This window comes from Sarcophilus harrisii, chromosome 3 (assembly GCF_902635505.1).
Source record: "Sarcophilus harrisii chromosome 3, mSarHar1.11, whole genome shotgun sequence".
In the NCBI taxonomy this organism is placed as follows: domain Eukaryota; kingdom Metazoa; phylum Chordata; class Mammalia; order Dasyuromorphia; family Dasyuridae; genus Sarcophilus; species Sarcophilus harrisii.
The window spans coordinates 233,953,134-233,971,901 of NC_045428.1; the positions used below are offsets into that span (position 1 = coordinate 233,953,134).

Below are 18,768 nucleotides of genomic sequence, written 5' to 3' on the forward strand. Positions count from 1 at the left end.
ATCCAGAGCCAGTTCTCTTTTCACTATCTATAGGTTATTAACATGGGATAGGTAAACTTACAAATATTTTTAATAACTATGTCAATATAATTGGTTTGCTTTATAATCCCATGTATTTTATTTTACATATTCAAAAACATTATTCTGAGAAGGGGTCCAGAGGCTTCACTAGACTACCAATGAGATCCAGTTCACAAAGAAGATTAAGAATTTTTCCACTACACTATTATTTTTCAAGGATGTGCCACATAAGATATGGTTTAAGGAACTGGTTAAAGGAGTAGTTCAACTTGAAGAAGAAAAGACTGTAGAGATGCAGGAGAAGGGGACATTATAGATTATTAGAAGTACTGGAAAGACTTTTATGTATAAGAGGAATTAGATTTGTTCTTTTGGGCTCCAGAGAACAAAAATTAGAAGCAATATGTGAAAGTTGCAAAGAGGCAAATTTAGGCTTGATGTAAAGAAAAATTTGCTATCCAAAACTGGAATGGATTGTCTTGAGATAATATAATCTTCCTCTTCTCTGGAGGTCTTCAGGCAAACAGTATGTATATATATACTTGTCAGATAGGATATAGTGGGGATTCTTTTAGCTATAGGTCAATTAGATGGTTGCTGAAGTTTTTTCTTATTTCTTAATTCTTTATGACTTAATTCATTAATTCTTAATGACTTACAACCTGCTATCTGGGGGAAGGAGTGGGGAGAAGGAGGGGAAAAGTTGGAGCAAAAGGTCTTGCAACTGTCAATGATGAAAAAGTACCCATGCATATATCTTGTAAATAAAAAGCTATAATAAAAAAAAAATCTTAATGACAAATACAGATGACAGAGATTGTGATGGGGATTCAGTCACAGATGTTTAAATAAAATATTACATAGCATTGGGGCCCAATTAAAAGTTGATAGTTTAAAATTGCTAGTAGACAGCACAATTTCCTGACTTTGTCCAGCAGAACTCAGAAATTTAGACAAGGCAACCTAAATGAAACTCCACTTATAACAAACTTGGGAACTAGAAAGAGCAGAAGAGTACATGGGAGAATGGAGGAAGAAGAGATCAGTGAAATAGGTAATTATAATTTCAAAATGTTACAGAGGATGAAAGGGTGATGCTAATACAGGGGTGATAGGCAGAGAGAACAAAGGCACCAGACAGTCAGAATGACAATGAACAGTTTGTACAAAATGAAGGAGGTTGTGTAAGAGATGGAAGGATAAGAAATTGTGATCAAGGGGAATCTGAAGTTCAGGATCTTGAAAAAAAGGAGAGTTTTGAGTGACAGTAAATAAAGATCTAGTGTGTGACCATCCTTAGAAGGTGCTAAAACAGAATGAGATGGTGGTGTAAAATTATCGATTAAGAAATTGATGGGGCAGGGTTGCTAGTGTGGCTGCTGAAGAGATTATGGAAGGGGATGCGGGGAAGAGGGAGATATTCTAGACATAGATGTCGTTGAGAAAAGAGAGAAAGTGTTCTGGTTGCAAATCTATGGTGGATAGAAAGACAAATAGGATGTTATAAACCAAATTTTAAAGGAATAAAGTGATCTTTTGAGCTGCAGAATGCATTTTATCAATTTACAATACTCAGTAACTAAACCCTACAAATCCATTGGACATTTCTATTGTATAGCTTCTGCTTTATAAAAATACATTCAACATTAAAATTTTGTTCAAGTGCTCTCTCAGCATGCTGAGGGCCGGAAGATGCTTTATTTGCAGTTGTAATCAATTGACCAGTTATATTAGTTCTAAAATGTCTAGCTCTTTCACAATTCACCAGGAAAAAAAAATACTCACGGCTCCATAGTGAGTAGGAAAGGCGACAATTTACTTTTCTGTAAAATTGTTTGTTGATAGGCCAGAGGAGAAGGGTAAACAGCTGGATGAAGTTAATGATTAGCCCGCTTACAACAAAGACAAACCCAATGAGCAGGTGTACAACAAACTGAGTCTTCAAAAATGCAAGTAGGCCCATGGTAATCACTTAGTAGTGGGTGCAAGGTCCTTCACTTAGCACAGATGTCCTGAAAAGAAGAGTAAAAATGTTTAAGTGATGTTTTCCAGGGAAAACACAATGATGACAACAATGACAGATAAGTACTAAGGACTATTAATGTTAATAGCTCACATTTGTACACAATGATTACTAACATTATAAAGAACTTTTTTAGTTCATTCACAAAGCACTTTCCTCACAGCAGCATATTTTACATTTGAGGAAACAAGTTCAGAAAACTTAAACAAAAAATAAAATAAGCTGTGAAGGGAAAAGAAATTAAGCAATTATACACATAATTATGACTTATAAATCACAGCTGGACTAGAACCCAGGTCTTCTTATATTAGAACTCTTTCAATTGAAAGGCTAATGTGCAAACAATGAAAAAATTTAAAGTGTTCCCATTTACTCCCTCAACTTACCTTAGAACAATGATTCTGGATCATCAGGTTCCTTTAAATTTTTATTATAAACTCAATAATAACATATAAACATAATCAATCAATTATCTTTTACAGCTACTTCTGAGACTAAACATAGCTTAATGAATAGAGTTGATCTTTGAGCCAGGAAGATGGTTCATATCCTGCCTCTGATATATACTGGATGAGTGATGTTAGGGGCAAATCATTTGAAGAGCATTAACACTCTAATACTTTAAGTTGAAGAGAAGGTGTTGACTTATATTGGTAGAGGAAATTAGGACACCAATGAAATCACCAATTAAATCCAAGCCCTATGCCTAATTCCTGCAGCTTCCTACATTTAAAGAATTTTAATTAATAAAGGTATCTGTCAGTTATTTCTTCTCTGAAGTTTGGTTGCTGAGCTCATCATTCAAATGAAACTGCTGTCTCCAAAGTTATTAACAATCTCTTAATTACTTCTATCATCATCTTCCTTGACTTCTCTGTAGCTTCAGACATTAATATCTTCTTCTCTTGAGTGCTCCCTTCTCTCTAGATTTATATGACAATGCTCCCTCCAGATTCTTCTCCTTCCTATCTGACTACTCATTCTGAGTTTTTTTTGATAGTCTTCATTTGGGTCACACTCATTGTTCATGAGTGCTCCCAAGCCTCGGTCCTAGGGTCCTCTGTTATTTTATTTAGTGTGCTCATAAGCGTCTATGATTCAATTATCATCTCTAAGTAGATGATACTCAGAATGATATGTCCAGCTCTTATCATTTTCAACTCCAGACTCACATCTCCAACTACTTATTGGACATCTTTATTCCATAGACATCTTAAACTCAACTTATCCAAAACTGAATTCATTACAATTACACCTAAGCTCTCCCTTCTTCTTAGCTTCCCTATTACTATGGCACGTATTATCATCTTCTCACTCATCCAGTCTTACAACCTGTGTCATTCTTTATTTCTCAATTTCTTTCATACAATTCCCCTCCCCATATGAAGTAAATTGTCGCATTCTATCAATTCTACCTTTGTATAATCCTCTTATTTAGGCCCACTTCCGTAACACTGTTAGATGTTTAATCAAGAGTCCTGTCAATTCAGCATCACTTCCTTTTATTTGTTTGTGAGTTTGTACTCCCACTAGCCCCAAAAGCCCAAATATACTATTGTATAGTACTCTGAATCCTAAGTGGTTTTTCTAAAAGGAAATTTTTTTTCTCATTTCTAGTATAAACCTTATTGTCTGTGTACAAAAAGTTTCTTTTTCAACTAAAAAAATTTGCATTTTCATAGTTATATAGTTTACTATATTCCTCCCAATCTCAGAAAGTTTTCCAACTCTAGTTACATAACCCCATATATTTGTACAAATTTACTCTCATTAACTTTTGTGTTTATCCATACACCTTTCATCTGTGTAAATTAATTTGGGGTGTATTCTCATATAAATATTGATTCAGCTCCTCCCAGAAATATTTCAGTTCAATTCAATAAATAATTTATTCAATGGTTACAATATATGCAAGGAATTGTGCTAGGTGCTAGACATACAAATAGAAAAATAAAACAGTGCCTACTCTCAAGGGGAATACATTTTAATTAAGGGAAAATATATAGAAATGTTTAGCTAGGTGTTCAGGTAGATCAAAAAATGAAGAGCCAGCTATTGAACTATTTGAGATCTTCCTCAAAGGAAAATGACCCAGGTATCCACAGAACATAGCCAGTGAGACCTGGATAGGATGTTATATCTTTATGGAGTCAAACAAAAATCAGCAAGTATTTCTGTGTCAAACATTGTGCTAAGAGCTGGGGTTTATTTAAAACAAAAGAGCAAAGTCCTTGCCGTTCTTAAGGAATTTCAGAGTCTCATGGGGAGAAACATGAAAAAAACTATATATAAATAAATTTATGTACAGGATAAGTTGGGAATAATCTTGAAGGTAAGGCACTAAGATTAGAAGGAACTAAAAGTTTTCTTATAGAAAGTGGGATTTTGGCTGAGACTAGAAGAAAGCCAAGAAATCTAAGAGAGAAAGACAAGAAGGAAGAAAATTCTAGGCATGAGTGGGCAGCCAGTGAAAATGGCCAGGGTCAGGAAACATATTCATGTTTGAAGAATGTTACAGAATTATAGAGTATGTATGGAGGGGGGAAATGTAAGAAGGTTGGAAAGATAGCAAGGGACCATGTTATAAGGGATTATAAAAGCCAAATAGAAGATTTTATATTTGAAGCAATAAGCATTAGGAAGGCATTGGATTTGATTGAATTGGAAGAGGGAGGATTGGCACATTATTATGAATCATGATTAGACTTGCAGATCAATTTCATAGCTGAATGGAAGCGGGACTGAAATGGGGAGAGACTTAAGGCAAGTAGACTGAATAGATTATAGTAATAATCCAAGAGTGAGATGATGAGGATCTGCACTAGGGTGATAGAAGTTTCAGAAGAAAGAAGGGAGCATGTACAAGAGACATTATAAACATAGAATCAAACAATAGTTGGCAACTAATTACATGAGAGTGAACAGTAAAGTACAGCACCCAAGTTGAAAGCATGGCTGGCTAGAAGGGTGATGGTACACTCCACAAAAATAAGGAAGCTCAGAAGTAAGAGTAGGAGGCTGGGCTTAAAGAAAATGAGTTAGTTTTGGAAAGATCTTTAGGTCATCCAGGTCAAGGTTTTCAACAGGTACTTGGAGATGTAACTCTTAAAAATCAAGAATAAGGCTAGAACATATAGTTGTCAGTATCATTTTCATAGAATTGACAGTTGGATCCATAAAAGTAGATAAGCTTACCAAGCAAAATAGTATAGAGGGAAAATAGAAGAGGACCTAGGACAGAGTTAACTGGTGCTTGTAGTTAATGGGTGCTACCTGGATGAAGATCCATTAAAAGAAACAGAAGAGTGGTCAGAGAGGTAGAAAGAGTATCAAAAGAGAAGTGTCCTGAAAAACCTAGAGAGAGAAAATAATATGACAGTAATTGACCATGTCAAAACTATAGTAGTCAAGAAGGAACAAGGTTGAGGGAAAAGCCATTAAAATTGGCAATAAAGAAACCGTTCATAACTTTGGAGAGAATAGTTTCAAATGAAGGAGATTGGAAATCAGACTATAGAGAATAAAGAAGCGAAGGAAAGGAAAGGATGTAAAAACAGATTGTAGATAAACTTCTTGTGTTGTTTAGTCACAAAAGGAAATAAGAAATATGGGATGATAGCTAGTGGAGGAGCTTGATAGATTAGATCAGTTTTTTGGGGTTTTTTTTTTTGAGACTGGGAGAAATGGGCATATTTGTAGGTAATAAGGAAGCAGCCAGTAGAAAGACAATGAGGGTAAATAGGAGCCTAGGGCAATCTGCTGGAGAAGACCAGATGGAAAGAGTCACTTATGCATATACAAATATATGGAATTCCCTTTCTAGCAAGAGAATGTACCGTCTCTTCCTGTAATTAAAAGGAAAAGGAGATTGCTGAGTAACTGTGCTAGAAGAGAATCTGGAACTGACAATGAAAGGTAAAAGTCATACCTGCATTTGGTCCTGGCTTAAGTAAAGGTTTGTCCAGTGGTGAAGAGAATGTCCAGAATGCATCAGGTTCTGGCCTTAACATTTCCCACATTTTGGAATCCATCCAAACTAACCTCTCTGTTCCCCACATATAACACTCCATCTGTTTTTGCAGTAGTCATCCTAAATACTTTAAAAAAAAAAAAAACATGCCCTCTTCACCTCCAATTCATATAATCCTTCCCCCTACCTCCAAAAAGTAGTTCAAGAACCATTTTCTACAAAATCCTTTCCTGATCCCTCAAATACCAGGTCTCTCTTTCCCAAAGCACTTTGTATTTGTTGGGTATATATTTATACTCTTATCTTTCCCACTAGAATGTAAGCTCCTATTAAGTTGAGATTACTTCATTCTTTGAATCTATATTCTCACTAAAAAATGATAAGCACTTAATAATTTAATAAATGCTTATTGGTTGATGATTCTAGCCACTATTCACTGGAAATTCTTCAGATTAGCTATGTACTTCTAAAAATATGGCACCCAAAATGCATTCCTTTGTTCTAGATAACATGCCTCTCAAAGAAATCTAAGAATTAACTTTGCTGGCTACCACATTAACTACTTAATTCAAAAGCTTAACATCCTTTTCAAATGAAATGCTAACTCAACAATAGCTCCTGAATTTATTAATTTTTTAACCTAATTACAGGATTTCACAATTCTCTCTATTGATTTTTTCCCCACTGGTAAAACAATGAACAGATATACATGTATGTAACTAGTAGAATCCCTTGAATATATATAATTAACATACTTTTTATAGCTTTTTATTTACAAGATATATGCATAGGTAATTTTTCAGCATTGACAATGGCAAAATCTTTTGTTCCAATTTTTCCCCTCCTTCCCCCATCCCCTCCCCTAGATGGCAGGTAGACCAATACATGTTAAATATGTTAAAGTATATATAATTAACATACTTTAATAAGTTTAAAATGTTTTTATTTTTGCAGCCTCCATCCCTTCCTTAAGAAAGCTAAAAACATTTAAACCTAACAAATAGTTTCTTAAAGTTGACAAGATAATGTCCCATTAATAACCTTATAATTAAATTTCCACACATACACCCTGCTTTTAGCTGACAGATTTGTACTTGATCCAGTGATATCACAAATCTCAAAAGGTGCTTCTCTGGAATAGCTCTGATAGCCTAATTTTCCCAAGGTGGTTCTGGATCAGCTGTAGCAAACTAGAAGGTATCATCTATCTCTTTCCTTACCTTATCATCAATTTCTTTTAATTCTTCAGGACTGGCAAAGTTGTTGTTCACTGTGTTATCCTTGAGAAGCATAAGAGTGTCACTCTTACTCCTTAATTTCTAAATTTCTTTCCTCTTGTTGGAAGCTGAATCCAAGGAGCTACATACTATAATAATGATATAGTCCATTATTCCATCAGCCTGGGCCCTTTCCTGATCCGCAATAAGCAGCTGCAAATTCTGCTAATATTGGGACACACAGAACATCCATACCATGCATGCTTAATTTTTTTTTAAGTAGTCATTGGTGGCTGCTGCTGTCTGTAGACATCTGTAGACATGTCCTCATTCCATATTGATTATTCTCACAAATAAAAATACAAGGCTGCCATATTGTAAGCTTCAAATATCATACCTTTATTAGTGGTACCATCTCTATACAAAGTTAATCTGTTTCTGTGTATTTACGAGCCAGGACAATCCCAGTGCCCAGAACTACCTGAGCTCCAACAAAGCCACTGCCACCATTAGAAGTTCTTGGTGTGCATATGCTCCTTTTCTTTTAGTATAATAATCTTCTTTGTTTTGAAAACTCTGCCAGAAAATTCTAATGGGAGGTCCACAAGTAAAAGCAAAACCAGGAGTCAATAGGCTCTCACACAGGATCTGAAGAATTTTTACCAACCTTAAAGTCCCAGACAAGATTCCTGATCATCATACAAGTGACAGAAACCATGATTGATCTTTTGCTTATATAAATAGGCTGCTTTCAATTCCATCCCACAGATGGCCTGCATTGTTCTATAGGACTTGAGATTTTCCTTTCTAGTGACAACTGCTGTTTCAGGAGAAGCCTTTTTCAAGTCAGTAAAGTTCACATGTCAATATCAAAGGAAGCATCATTTGCAGTTACATTCCTGCAATTGGTTTCTGGTGGCATTCATCGTAACAGTGGATACCATAGGGAGCATCTACTACATAGGGAACAGCAGCCCGAATAGAGATTCTGGAAGACACAGTATCTTAAGTCTCCTTTGGAAGCCTGAAGCTAATGTGTTTTTCCCCAGGAGGAGAATGGGAAGAGAGAGAGAATCCTCCTTTGAGATGGACAGAATTTAATATTGTCCATTGACTCCATCAAGAATTTTTAGATCCTCATTCTGTCATCCATTAGCTCATTATGTCACCCATAAATTTGTGAAGATTGCTAACCATTAAGAAGCTACAATAATCAATAACCAAAGTCTGAGATTTTGTATGTGTGTGCTTGCAGCTGGCCATAAAGGACAGTGAATAAAATAAGGGAGAATGGCTGGAAAAACAAATCAAAGGACAATGATTTCCATAACTTTTTAGTAACTAATTCATGTTTCACACATTGATGTAACTACACAGTGATGTAACTACACATTCATATAAACCAGACACTAACTCAATTCTGAGAGGGTCTGAAGCACTACCTAGGTTCTAAGGACTGTACAAGATCGGACCTTAGGAAGGTGGGACTATGACAGCATCAACAGCTAGGGGCAATCAGCAAAATTTTATCATTCTATTTTTGATTTTTGGTTTCATCATTCACAGACCATAATTATCAATAATTGGACCATAATGTTAAAAATTTCATCATTACATAATTAACTGCTCAGATCTTATATCTTTTTAAAAAATAAATTTTAATTGATGTTATGTTTTTCACATCATCATGGTTATAAATATCTTTCCCATGTTATTCCCAAGAAGCCATTCCACAATATGATTTTTTGGAGTGTAGTTCTTTTCATTTCTATCATTGTAATCACTTTGCATATTGTTTTCTTGGTTCTGCTTATTTCACCATTTATCAGTTCATGTATATCTTTCCATGTTTGTCTGGATTCATCACACTCATCATTTCATACAATAATATTCCATTACATTTATATAATCAAATTTGCTTAGCCATTCTCCAATTGATGGGCATCTACTTATTTTCCAAGTCTTTGAAATTTGTCTTATAACAGCACTTTGTCCTATTATAAATATTTTGGTGTATGTAGAGACTTTCTTCCTAGTAATGGCTTCATAAGGGTATAGGTTCATTACATTACAGAATTTTGGGGTCAAATATGGACATTTTACTCACTTTATACGCATGATTCCAAATTGTTCTCCAAAATGGTCACAGCTCCATCAACAAATGTACTGCTGTGCCTATCATTCAACAACTCCTCCAACATTAAATAATGACCTTTTTTTTTTGCCATCTGTGCAAATTTGAACTTTAAAGTTTTTTGGATTTGCATTATTATTATTATTATTATTATTATTATTATTATTATTATTAATGATTTAGAGCATTATTTTATTAGGTTGTGAATCTTTTGCAATTCTTTTGAAAACTGTTTCTTTATATCCTTGGACTACTAATCTATTGGAGAGTGGTAGTTAGTCATACATACACATTTATTTGTTGTTTAAATATCTTGAATATGAAACCTTCAGAAAAGTTCATTACAAAGATCCCCCCTCCCCCACCGCCCATTCTTCTATCTCCTTCTTATCCTAGGTGTTATTAATTTTGTCTATGCAGAAGCTTTACTTATCCTTGTTCTTCACTGTACATATCGCATTTGCTGCTGAACCTGCTTCTACTTAACTTTCTCAACTCTTCCTGAATTATTTGTAATTGGGGTATGAACAATGAACCATAGTGGGAAGCATCCTGGAGTAAAAGCTAAAGAGACCTTGGATTCTACATCTGACCTTGCCACTAACAAGCTGAATGACCCTGAACTAGCACTGAGTTTCTCTAGGCCCCTTTCTGTGGGTAGTCACGGTAGAATGAAAAAAGCAGACAAAAGACTTGAATTTAAATCCTGACTCCACCACTTATTCAATATATACAAGTATTAGTTTCCTCATCTTTAAAATATGGAAGTTATGGGCTCAGTTCTAAGTCTTATGATCTTATTCTGTATAAAGATAAACTGAATAAGACTTGACGAGCAATTATTAAGGGGGAACAAAGGAGAGGGAAGTCAAAGACAAGACTTCTAAACTGCTAATTAGGCAATTAAAAAGAGGAAGATGCCTTCAAAAGAAATAGGGGAAAACTTTTTGGGGTGGGGTTTGTTGAGGAGAAAATATTCATCTTCACTCTGGACATGTTGGGATATTGGGATAGAAATCTTCACCAAGCAAGTTATGATGTAAAGTGGAGTTAGAAATAAAGATTAGGAATTTATATATAGATCTAAAGATCATCTGCATAGAAAGATCCTTGGGAGGATCTCACTAAAGGACACGATATTGTAGGAGAGAAGAGTAGAGATAGAGAAGGGAAGAAGGTACAGGACAAAATATTGAAAGACTTTGAAGTTCAGAGAATAAAAAAAAATTAATGATAATTCAGAAAATGAAACTGAAGAGAAGTTAGAGAGGTAGATATTCTCCCAATTATGTTATCTGAATATAAATTAGGAAACACCCAAATACTCAATAAATCAAAACTATAAGATATTATTGATTAATGTTTAAATTATTCCCTCAACTTAATCTCACAGAGCAAAATATGATATCAAAGGTTTCTTTGTTCTATTTGATATTTTGTTTCCTTCCAAGATGGAGGGGGAAGAGGTAATACAGAAGGGAATAAGTCATATACACACATTTACGTAGGCAGATATATGCACATATGTATTTACAGACATACACATAGATATGTATGTGTATGTAAGACAGTTTGCAAATGAGACTAATAGCAGAAAATTTCCCCTTAGGAATCTGTCAATTTGAAAGTTGGAGTCAAAAGTGGGTAGTTTAGAAGCATCAATTGTGGTTTTAGATATGATCTTCTTAAACTGCAGGTCATTTCTAAAATCTGTCTTTTTAATGCATATAAAATTATTTTCAAACTTTAAAGCACTATTTAAATGTTAATTATTATTTTGTTTTTAATGCCTTCAAAGGGTAGCAGTGTCGAAAATACTGTTAATGCCCTGAAAATCAAGTTCTTGGCCATGACTCTATAATCTTAGCAATGCTTTCTCATTTTATTTTAGCAATATAATTTGATCCCATATGATTCATCAGAAGCAGAATAGTAGTTAAACACTTGACAAGTCTTAGAAGGTTTTCTGCAATTCGGCCAGTTGACAAAAATTTATCAAGTGCCTATTATATGCCAGGCACTGAGCAACCATATCTTGGATACATTCCTTGGACAAACAGAAGCTCTCTTTTCTGTTATCACATCTACAAATAACTGTCTTAATGTCTTTCATCAAAGAATCATCAGCAATAACCTCCTAGTTCTGAATCTTAGTGACTCTAATAGTATCTATGTATCCACATTATCATTACTATGAACAAGTAACTCCTTCTTTCATAAAACATCCAGGTTTCTTGTCCTTAGGATGAACCTCAAACATGTTTCTAAGCTCCAAATATTCACTAATTCTTCCCTTTTTCCTGTGAAACTTTCTTCTACTTTTAAAAATTTTGACATGTATTCAGAGTTTCTTTTAGAGCATATGTGAATTAATTCACTTTACTGAATCTCCATTTTTTCATAAGTAAGAAGTTGGAATTTATGATCTCCTTGGCTCCTTCCAGTCTTGCCATTCTTTGCTTAGAAAAATGATCAGATAATAAGAGTTGGGAATATCTGGAATATAGGAGAATAAAATTGGAGGTAGTTATTCAATATATAGAAGTAACTGCTTTTTAAATTTTTACTCATAGAATGAGTAATTCTGTTTTGACTCAGGAAGAGACAAATGAGGGAGCAGTGAACTATCTACAATAAGAAGTAGAAGAAACGGAGACAATAACATCATATAATAGAAGTATACAACCTGTTTAAACATGGAGGGGCAGGAAACATAAGTTCATCTGAACTAGATAAAAGAAGATTGAATATCATTATACATATTTATATCTATACACATAAATATTACAGTATAGAAATACATTCAACTGAAAAGGGAAATGGGGGAGTGAGAGGACAAGCATTTATTTATATATTCTTGTTAGTATATGTGCCAATCTGTTCTAATGAAATTGAAGTTAAAATGATCTCCCAAAGGTTAACTCCTCCTTCTGGAGAGAGAGGGATTCTGGGTTATCTCCCAGAGTGCTCTCTGACCTTAAGGGAGGTGTGAATTCGGATATCTCATATTAAGCCATACTAAGCCCTGAAATCTCCCAAACATGTGAACTCCATTGAGTACTTAGATACTTATATGAGCTCTCTAAAGGTGTGAACACAAGCATCGGTTCTATCAGTTGTACTTAGTACCTTGTTTCAAGAGGTTAGATGACTTAACCAGGATCACACAGTTACTAAGTGTCTAAGGTCAGTTTTTTACTTGATTATTCCTGACTTCAAACCCAGTGCTGAATACACTCTTCCACTAGCTGCCTCTAATGGAAAAGGACAAGGGAACTGGAAAGAGGAGCAGAATATGTAGAGGAAAAGTCATAGGCCAAGCAAACTCCAATGTCAGAAAGAAGACTAATAATGAGGAATTAAAATAAAAGTAGTAAAATAAAAATCTAAGATATAGGAGTGGAGAGGGATAGAACAAGGGGAAGAAAAGACTTGCAAGTTAGGTAAATTCTGTCTCTTTTACCTCTTTCTTTTCGTCAAATGGCAAGTAGAAGCAAAAAGATGAAAAATTATAAGATAAGATGGAGAAAGATAATCATAATAATGAATATAAATTGAATAAACTTACTCATAAAACAAGAAGATGGCAGAGTGGATTACAAAAAATAACTAATAATATGTTTATTACAAAAAAGATTTATATGGAGTTAAAATGAAGGGCTAAAACACATATCATTCCAGAAGAAAACAAAGATAGTGGTATTGAAGTATAAGATAGACTCAAATAAAAATGTTTAAGAATAACAATAAAATGGAGAAATTTTTTTGATAGTTAAGGCAGGAATGCTTCATGAGTTTCCTATGAACTAGGACATATCAGTGGACACAGTTGACACTGGTAAATATATTATTCTCTTGATTCTGAATATTCCATATAAGTTTTTTCTATGTTTGGTATTTATCATATTTGTAATTTCTACCCATTCTCCCAATTAATGGAAACATGGGATGTTTCCAGTTTTTTCTATCATCAATAGTTCCACTGGGAATACAATTCCAAAAAAGGTCTTTTGGGGGGCAGCTAGCTGGCACAGTGGATACAGCACCAGCCCTGAAGTCTAAGAGGACTTGAATTCAGATCTGGCCTCAGACACTTAGCATTTCCTACCTGTATGACCCTGGACAAGTCATTTAACTGCAATTGCCTCAGTAAAAAACAAAACAAAACAAAAAGAAAAGCGTTGGAATCCTTACAAAGTGTTAAGTCATTAGAATGGATAGAGACAATAATTATCTAATTTAGCATGGTTCAGTATGATTGATCTGATCCTACAAGGAGATATTATAGGCCAGAACTTGAAAAAAGCTTGTAAGTGGAATTGATGGAAGCAATGATTGTATGCTTGGGTTTGCACCTTTAAGAGTTTACACATTAGAGGTCACACATTAGAGTTCACACACTGGAGTTCACAAGTACGGGAGATATACAAAGTTAACTTTGGTAACTTTATGAACTCACACCTCCCATAATCCCACTCTCGGAGGAGGAGTCAACCTTTTACACCGAGCATAAAAAGAGCTTCAGTGAGTCAGTCAGAGTCAGTTCAGAAGAAGCCACTAGTCGGAGTTGAGCTAGAGCCAGAAGTCACTTCGGAAGATTGACAGAGTGAGAATCAGTTCAAGAGATTGAGAAACTAATCTGCAGTTGGACAGAACCAAGATTCAGAGAGAGGCTGAAGCCAGCAACAAGAGCTTTCAGAACCAAAGAAAGCTAACTGGGCTATTTTGGAAGAAACAATAAAGAACTACTTTAACACCTGGCTGCATTTGAAGTGATTATTACTCTGAACCAAAACTAAGGCTGCCTCCAGAGAACCTCCCCAAGAAACCTGCTCCCAGAGAGAACAATCATATATTATAGAAAAGAAGAACACCACAAAAAAGAAAAGAAATTATCAAGGAAAATGGCCCTGACATTCTAGAGGATAGATGTGGGAGATCAGGGAGGTCAAAGGGATGTTGAAGTCCTCTAATATAAAAACAAAAATTGAGGAGGAAGTGAACGTTATTTTGAATTTCTTGGTATAAAATAGTTAATGCTAAATTGGGTGGAAATTTTTATTGGATTGAGAAGAAAATAGACATTGAAAGAAACTGCTATCACCACTTGAAAGACATCCCAAAATGAAAGCTCCCAGAAACATGATAACCAAATTTCAGAACTCCTAGATAAAGAAGAAAATATTGCAAGCAGCCAGAAAGAAACAATTTAAATACCATGGAGCCACAGTCAGAATTATACAACATAAAGCAACTCTCACGTTAAAGATATTATTCCATCATATTTAACTCATATCCATATCTTCTCTGTGTACTCCTTATTGCCCTCATATGATAAAATTTTTAAGAATTACAAGTATTGTCTTTCCATATTGGAATATAAACACATTAACTTTATCAAATCCCTTAGCATTCCTCTTTCCATTTACTTTTGTGCTTCTCTTGAGTTTTGTATTAAAAGTCACGTTAAAGAAATGAAGGGCTCAGAATATAATATTCCAGAGGGCAAAGGAGCTAGGATTACAATGAAGAATAAACTAGCCAGAAAAACTGAACACAACATTTGGGGAACTTGGGGGTGAAGTGGGGTGGAGGGTGTGAAGATGAATGTTTAATGAAATAGAGGCTTTTCAAGCACTCCAGCTGAAGAGAAAAATCTGACTTTTCATACAAAACTCAAGAGAAGCACTAAAAAGTAAATGGAAAGAGGAATGCTAAGGGATTTGATAAAGTTAATGTGTTTATATTCCAATATGGAAAGACAATACTTGTAATTCTTAAAAATTTTATCATATGAGGGCAATAAGGAGTACACAGAGAAGATATGGATATGAGTTAAATATGATGGAATAATATCTTAAAAATAAAATGAAAAGCTGAGAAAGAGGGATGCACTGGAAAAAGGGGGAAAGGAAAGGTAGAATGGAATAAATTATCTCACACAAAAGAGTGCAGTAAAGTTTTTACAATGGATTGAAAGATAAAGAATGTGGAGGAAGCTCTTGATCCTCAACTCTCATAGGAATTGGCTCAAGGAGGGAATAATATATACACTTAATTGAGTATAGAATTCTATCTTACCCTTTAAGAAAGTAGGATGGGAAAGGGACAAGAGGAAAAGATACTGAAAAGGAGGAAAGAAGATGGGGAATAGTAGTCAGAAACAAAATACTTTTGAGGATGTAGATAAGGTGAAAGAAGAGAAAGTAGGATAAACAAGGGAGAAAATAGAATGGAGGAAAATACACAGTAATAACAACTGTGAAAAAAATTTACAGCAAGTTCTTTGATGAAGGCCTCATTTCTTATATAGAGAACCGAGTCCAATTTATCAAAATAAAAACCATTGTCCAATTGATAAATGGTCAAAAGATATAAATAGGAAGCTTTCAGACCAAGTGGTCTAAGTGATGTATATAATCATATGAAAAAAATGTTCTAAGTCACTATTGGAGAAATGTAAATTAAAAGAACCCTGAAGTATGCTCTCACGCCTATCAGACTGGTTAATGACAAAAAATGAAGATGACAAATGTTGGAAGGCACATGGCCTTCCAACTGTGACACTAATGCACTGTGGTAAAATTGTGAACTGACTCAACCATTTTGGAGAGCATTTTGGAACTATGTCCAAAGTTCTATAAAATCATGTATATCCTTTGACCCAGTAATATCACACTGCTCAGTCTGTACCCAAACAAGATAAAAAAAAAAAAAAAAAAAAAGTAAAAGAACTTATATGTACAAAAATATTTATACCAGCTCCTTTTTGTGGTAGCAAAGAATTGGAAATTAAGGGGATGACCATCAATTGGAAATGGTTAAAGAAATAGTGGCATATGCTTGTGATGGAATACTATTGTACTATTAAAAAATGACAAGGATTTGTCTCTCAGAAAAACCTGGAAAGACTTAGACGAATTGATGCAAAGAGAAATGAAGACCAGGATAACAATATATACAGTAGCAGTAATATTAAATGATGATCAATTATGAATGACTTGGCTATTCTCAAAAATACAATGATCTAGGAAAATCTAAGGGACTCAGGATAAAAGGATACTATTCATCTCAAGAGAAAGAATTAATGATGTCTGAATACAAACTGAAACATTGTTTTTTTTTTATCTTTATTTTTATTGGGATTTTTTGAGATCAGGAAACAAAGGGTAGGGAAGGTCTGTTTTTTTTTTCCACAAAATAACTAAAAAAGAAATACATTTTTGCATGACTACAAGCAAGAGAGTCTTTATCATATTATCTTCTCAAGTGTGGGGAGAAGATAGAAGATAAAAAAAATTTTGGAACACAAAATTTTTTTTAAAATTAAAAATTGTTTTTACATATAATTGGGGGAAAAAATATTAATTTTTTAAAGAGGATGGAGGCACAGAATGAAATTGGTTTATGATGGAAAATGAATTTGTTACCCATAACAGACATTCTTTAAATGCATGTTGAGTGAATATTTATTTGAGGATCAACTCAAATGCTACCTCCTCCATGAAGATTCATTCTTTCATCTTCTCTTCCTTTTCAAATAAAGTTTTGTTTTATTTATTTTATTTATCTGTATACAAGTGATATGACAGGTAAATGGCACAGTGAAAAAGAGCTCTAGGCCTGAAGTCAGAAAGACTTGAGTTCAAAACAAACCTGCTTCAGATACTTAATAGCCGTGTGATCTTGGAGAACTCACATAATCCTGTTTGCCGCCATTGGAGAAGAAAATGGCAAACCACTCCACTATCTTTGCCAAGAAAAGTCAAAATAAAATCACAGAGTCAGAATCAACACAAAACACTGACAGGATAGAACAATAACAACAAAGTTTTGGTTTTTGTCCTTGTATTCTCTTTACCTTACTTATAATAGGTGTTAGATACTTTTTCTTTAACTGAATAGCTCATGGTATCAAATTAATATTTTGTAATTAAGAGTTTAACTAATGCAAGTTGATCTTTATTTTATACTTGTTTCACATCTTCCAATAGGAAATTAAAATACAACACAGAAAAGCTATTTTTCCTCATATGATTATAATATTAACTTCACCAAAATCCAATGTTAAAAAATAAATAGAAGGAGCTCATAGAAGTGACACATGTCTACACACACACACACACACACACACACACACACACACACACACTAGAAGAATAGTGTTGCTAAGTGTCATTGCAAAGAATGAAACCAGAAAACTAGGTCAGAGGAGGGAATTGATCCTATGTAAAATGAACTGAAACCAACATCAAGCACCACTCTGCTTACGAACTGGCTTATTTGTTCAGAGAACAAACACCATTTAAATTCTTTTTTAAGTGGCTCAACTAGTTAATTCTATTATCTTTAAGAATTAATTTATCATTTTACTATAACAATCACATGATCTAAGGGATAATTTACAAAATTCAATGAAACAATAAAATTTATTTTGAGAAACAAAAGATCTAGAATATCAAGGAAAATAATGAAAAAAAGGTAAAAATGGAGGAATAGTACCTCTAGAACACAGATTATATAGCAGTGGCCATTAAAAATATATTACTAAATGTGGTATTAATTTGTTTTTTAATAGAGTAGATCAACAGAACAGACTATATAAGGTAGAGTAATAAATAAGGAAACTGAAAACCCAGTATTTGATAATCTGGAAAATATAAATTATTTTGGAAAGAATTCTCTATTTGATTAAAAGAATTCTAGAAAAATTAGATTAGGCTTAGATATCAACAACTTACATCATATTCCACAATAAATTCTAAAAAAAGATACATGACCTTTATAGTAAAGATTACTCTAAAAAAATTGGAATAATATATCATATAACATGATATTCACATTTTTTTAAACAAACGATGGATAGAGGAAACATTAAAAGACAAAGTAAGTTATCTTAATTACATAAAACTGACATTTTCCTGCACAAACAAAAGTAATACATGAAGATTAAGAAGGGAAAAAGATTTATCAAGATATATATAAACTAACACAAACACACACACCCCAAAACCAGTCATTTCTCAGTAAATAAAGAGTATGAGCAGTTCTATTACAACTATTATCACTACTACATAAACTATTACAACTATATCACTATTAATAACAGAACTGCAAATAAAAACAATCCCAGGTTTCATCTCACCCTCAGCAAATTGGCAAATATAACAAAAAAGTTAATATTCAACATTGGAGGGTTTGTGAAAAGATAAACACCATATCATACTGTTAATGGAACTGTGAATAAGTATAATCATTTGGAAAGCAATTTGTTACTATGCAAATAAAGTGACTAAAGGGCATGCCCATATCCTTTGACCCAGAGATTCCATTACTAGGCTTATATGCCAAGGAGATCATTCATAAAAAGAAATCTCCCACATAGATAAAAATATAGTAGCAC

General features: G+C 33.9%; 1 protein-coding gene and 1 pseudogene across 6 annotated transcripts in view; both read right to left on the bottom strand.

The window, feature by feature from the left end:
• AGPAT3 (1-acylglycerol-3-phosphate O-acyltransferase 3) overlaps positions 1-18,768 on the bottom strand; it is a 139,439-nt gene that overhangs the window by 47,661 nt on the left and 73,010 nt on the right. For 5 of the 6 annotated variants that reach the window (XM_031959210.1, XM_031959211.1, XM_012544326.2 and 2 more), the window contains one exon: positions 1,807-2,033. In XM_031959210.1, coding sequence (XP_031815070.1) covers positions 1,807-1,984 — 178 coding nt within the window. In that variant the 5' untranslated portion in view covers positions 1,985-2,033. Of the gene's footprint in view, positions 1-1,806; positions 2,034-5,972; positions 6,103-18,768 lie in introns of those variants that run through there. The other variant, XM_023498847.2, reaches the window with a different exon arrangement.
• LOC111719647 lies at positions 6,934-7,949 on the bottom strand (annotated as a pseudogene).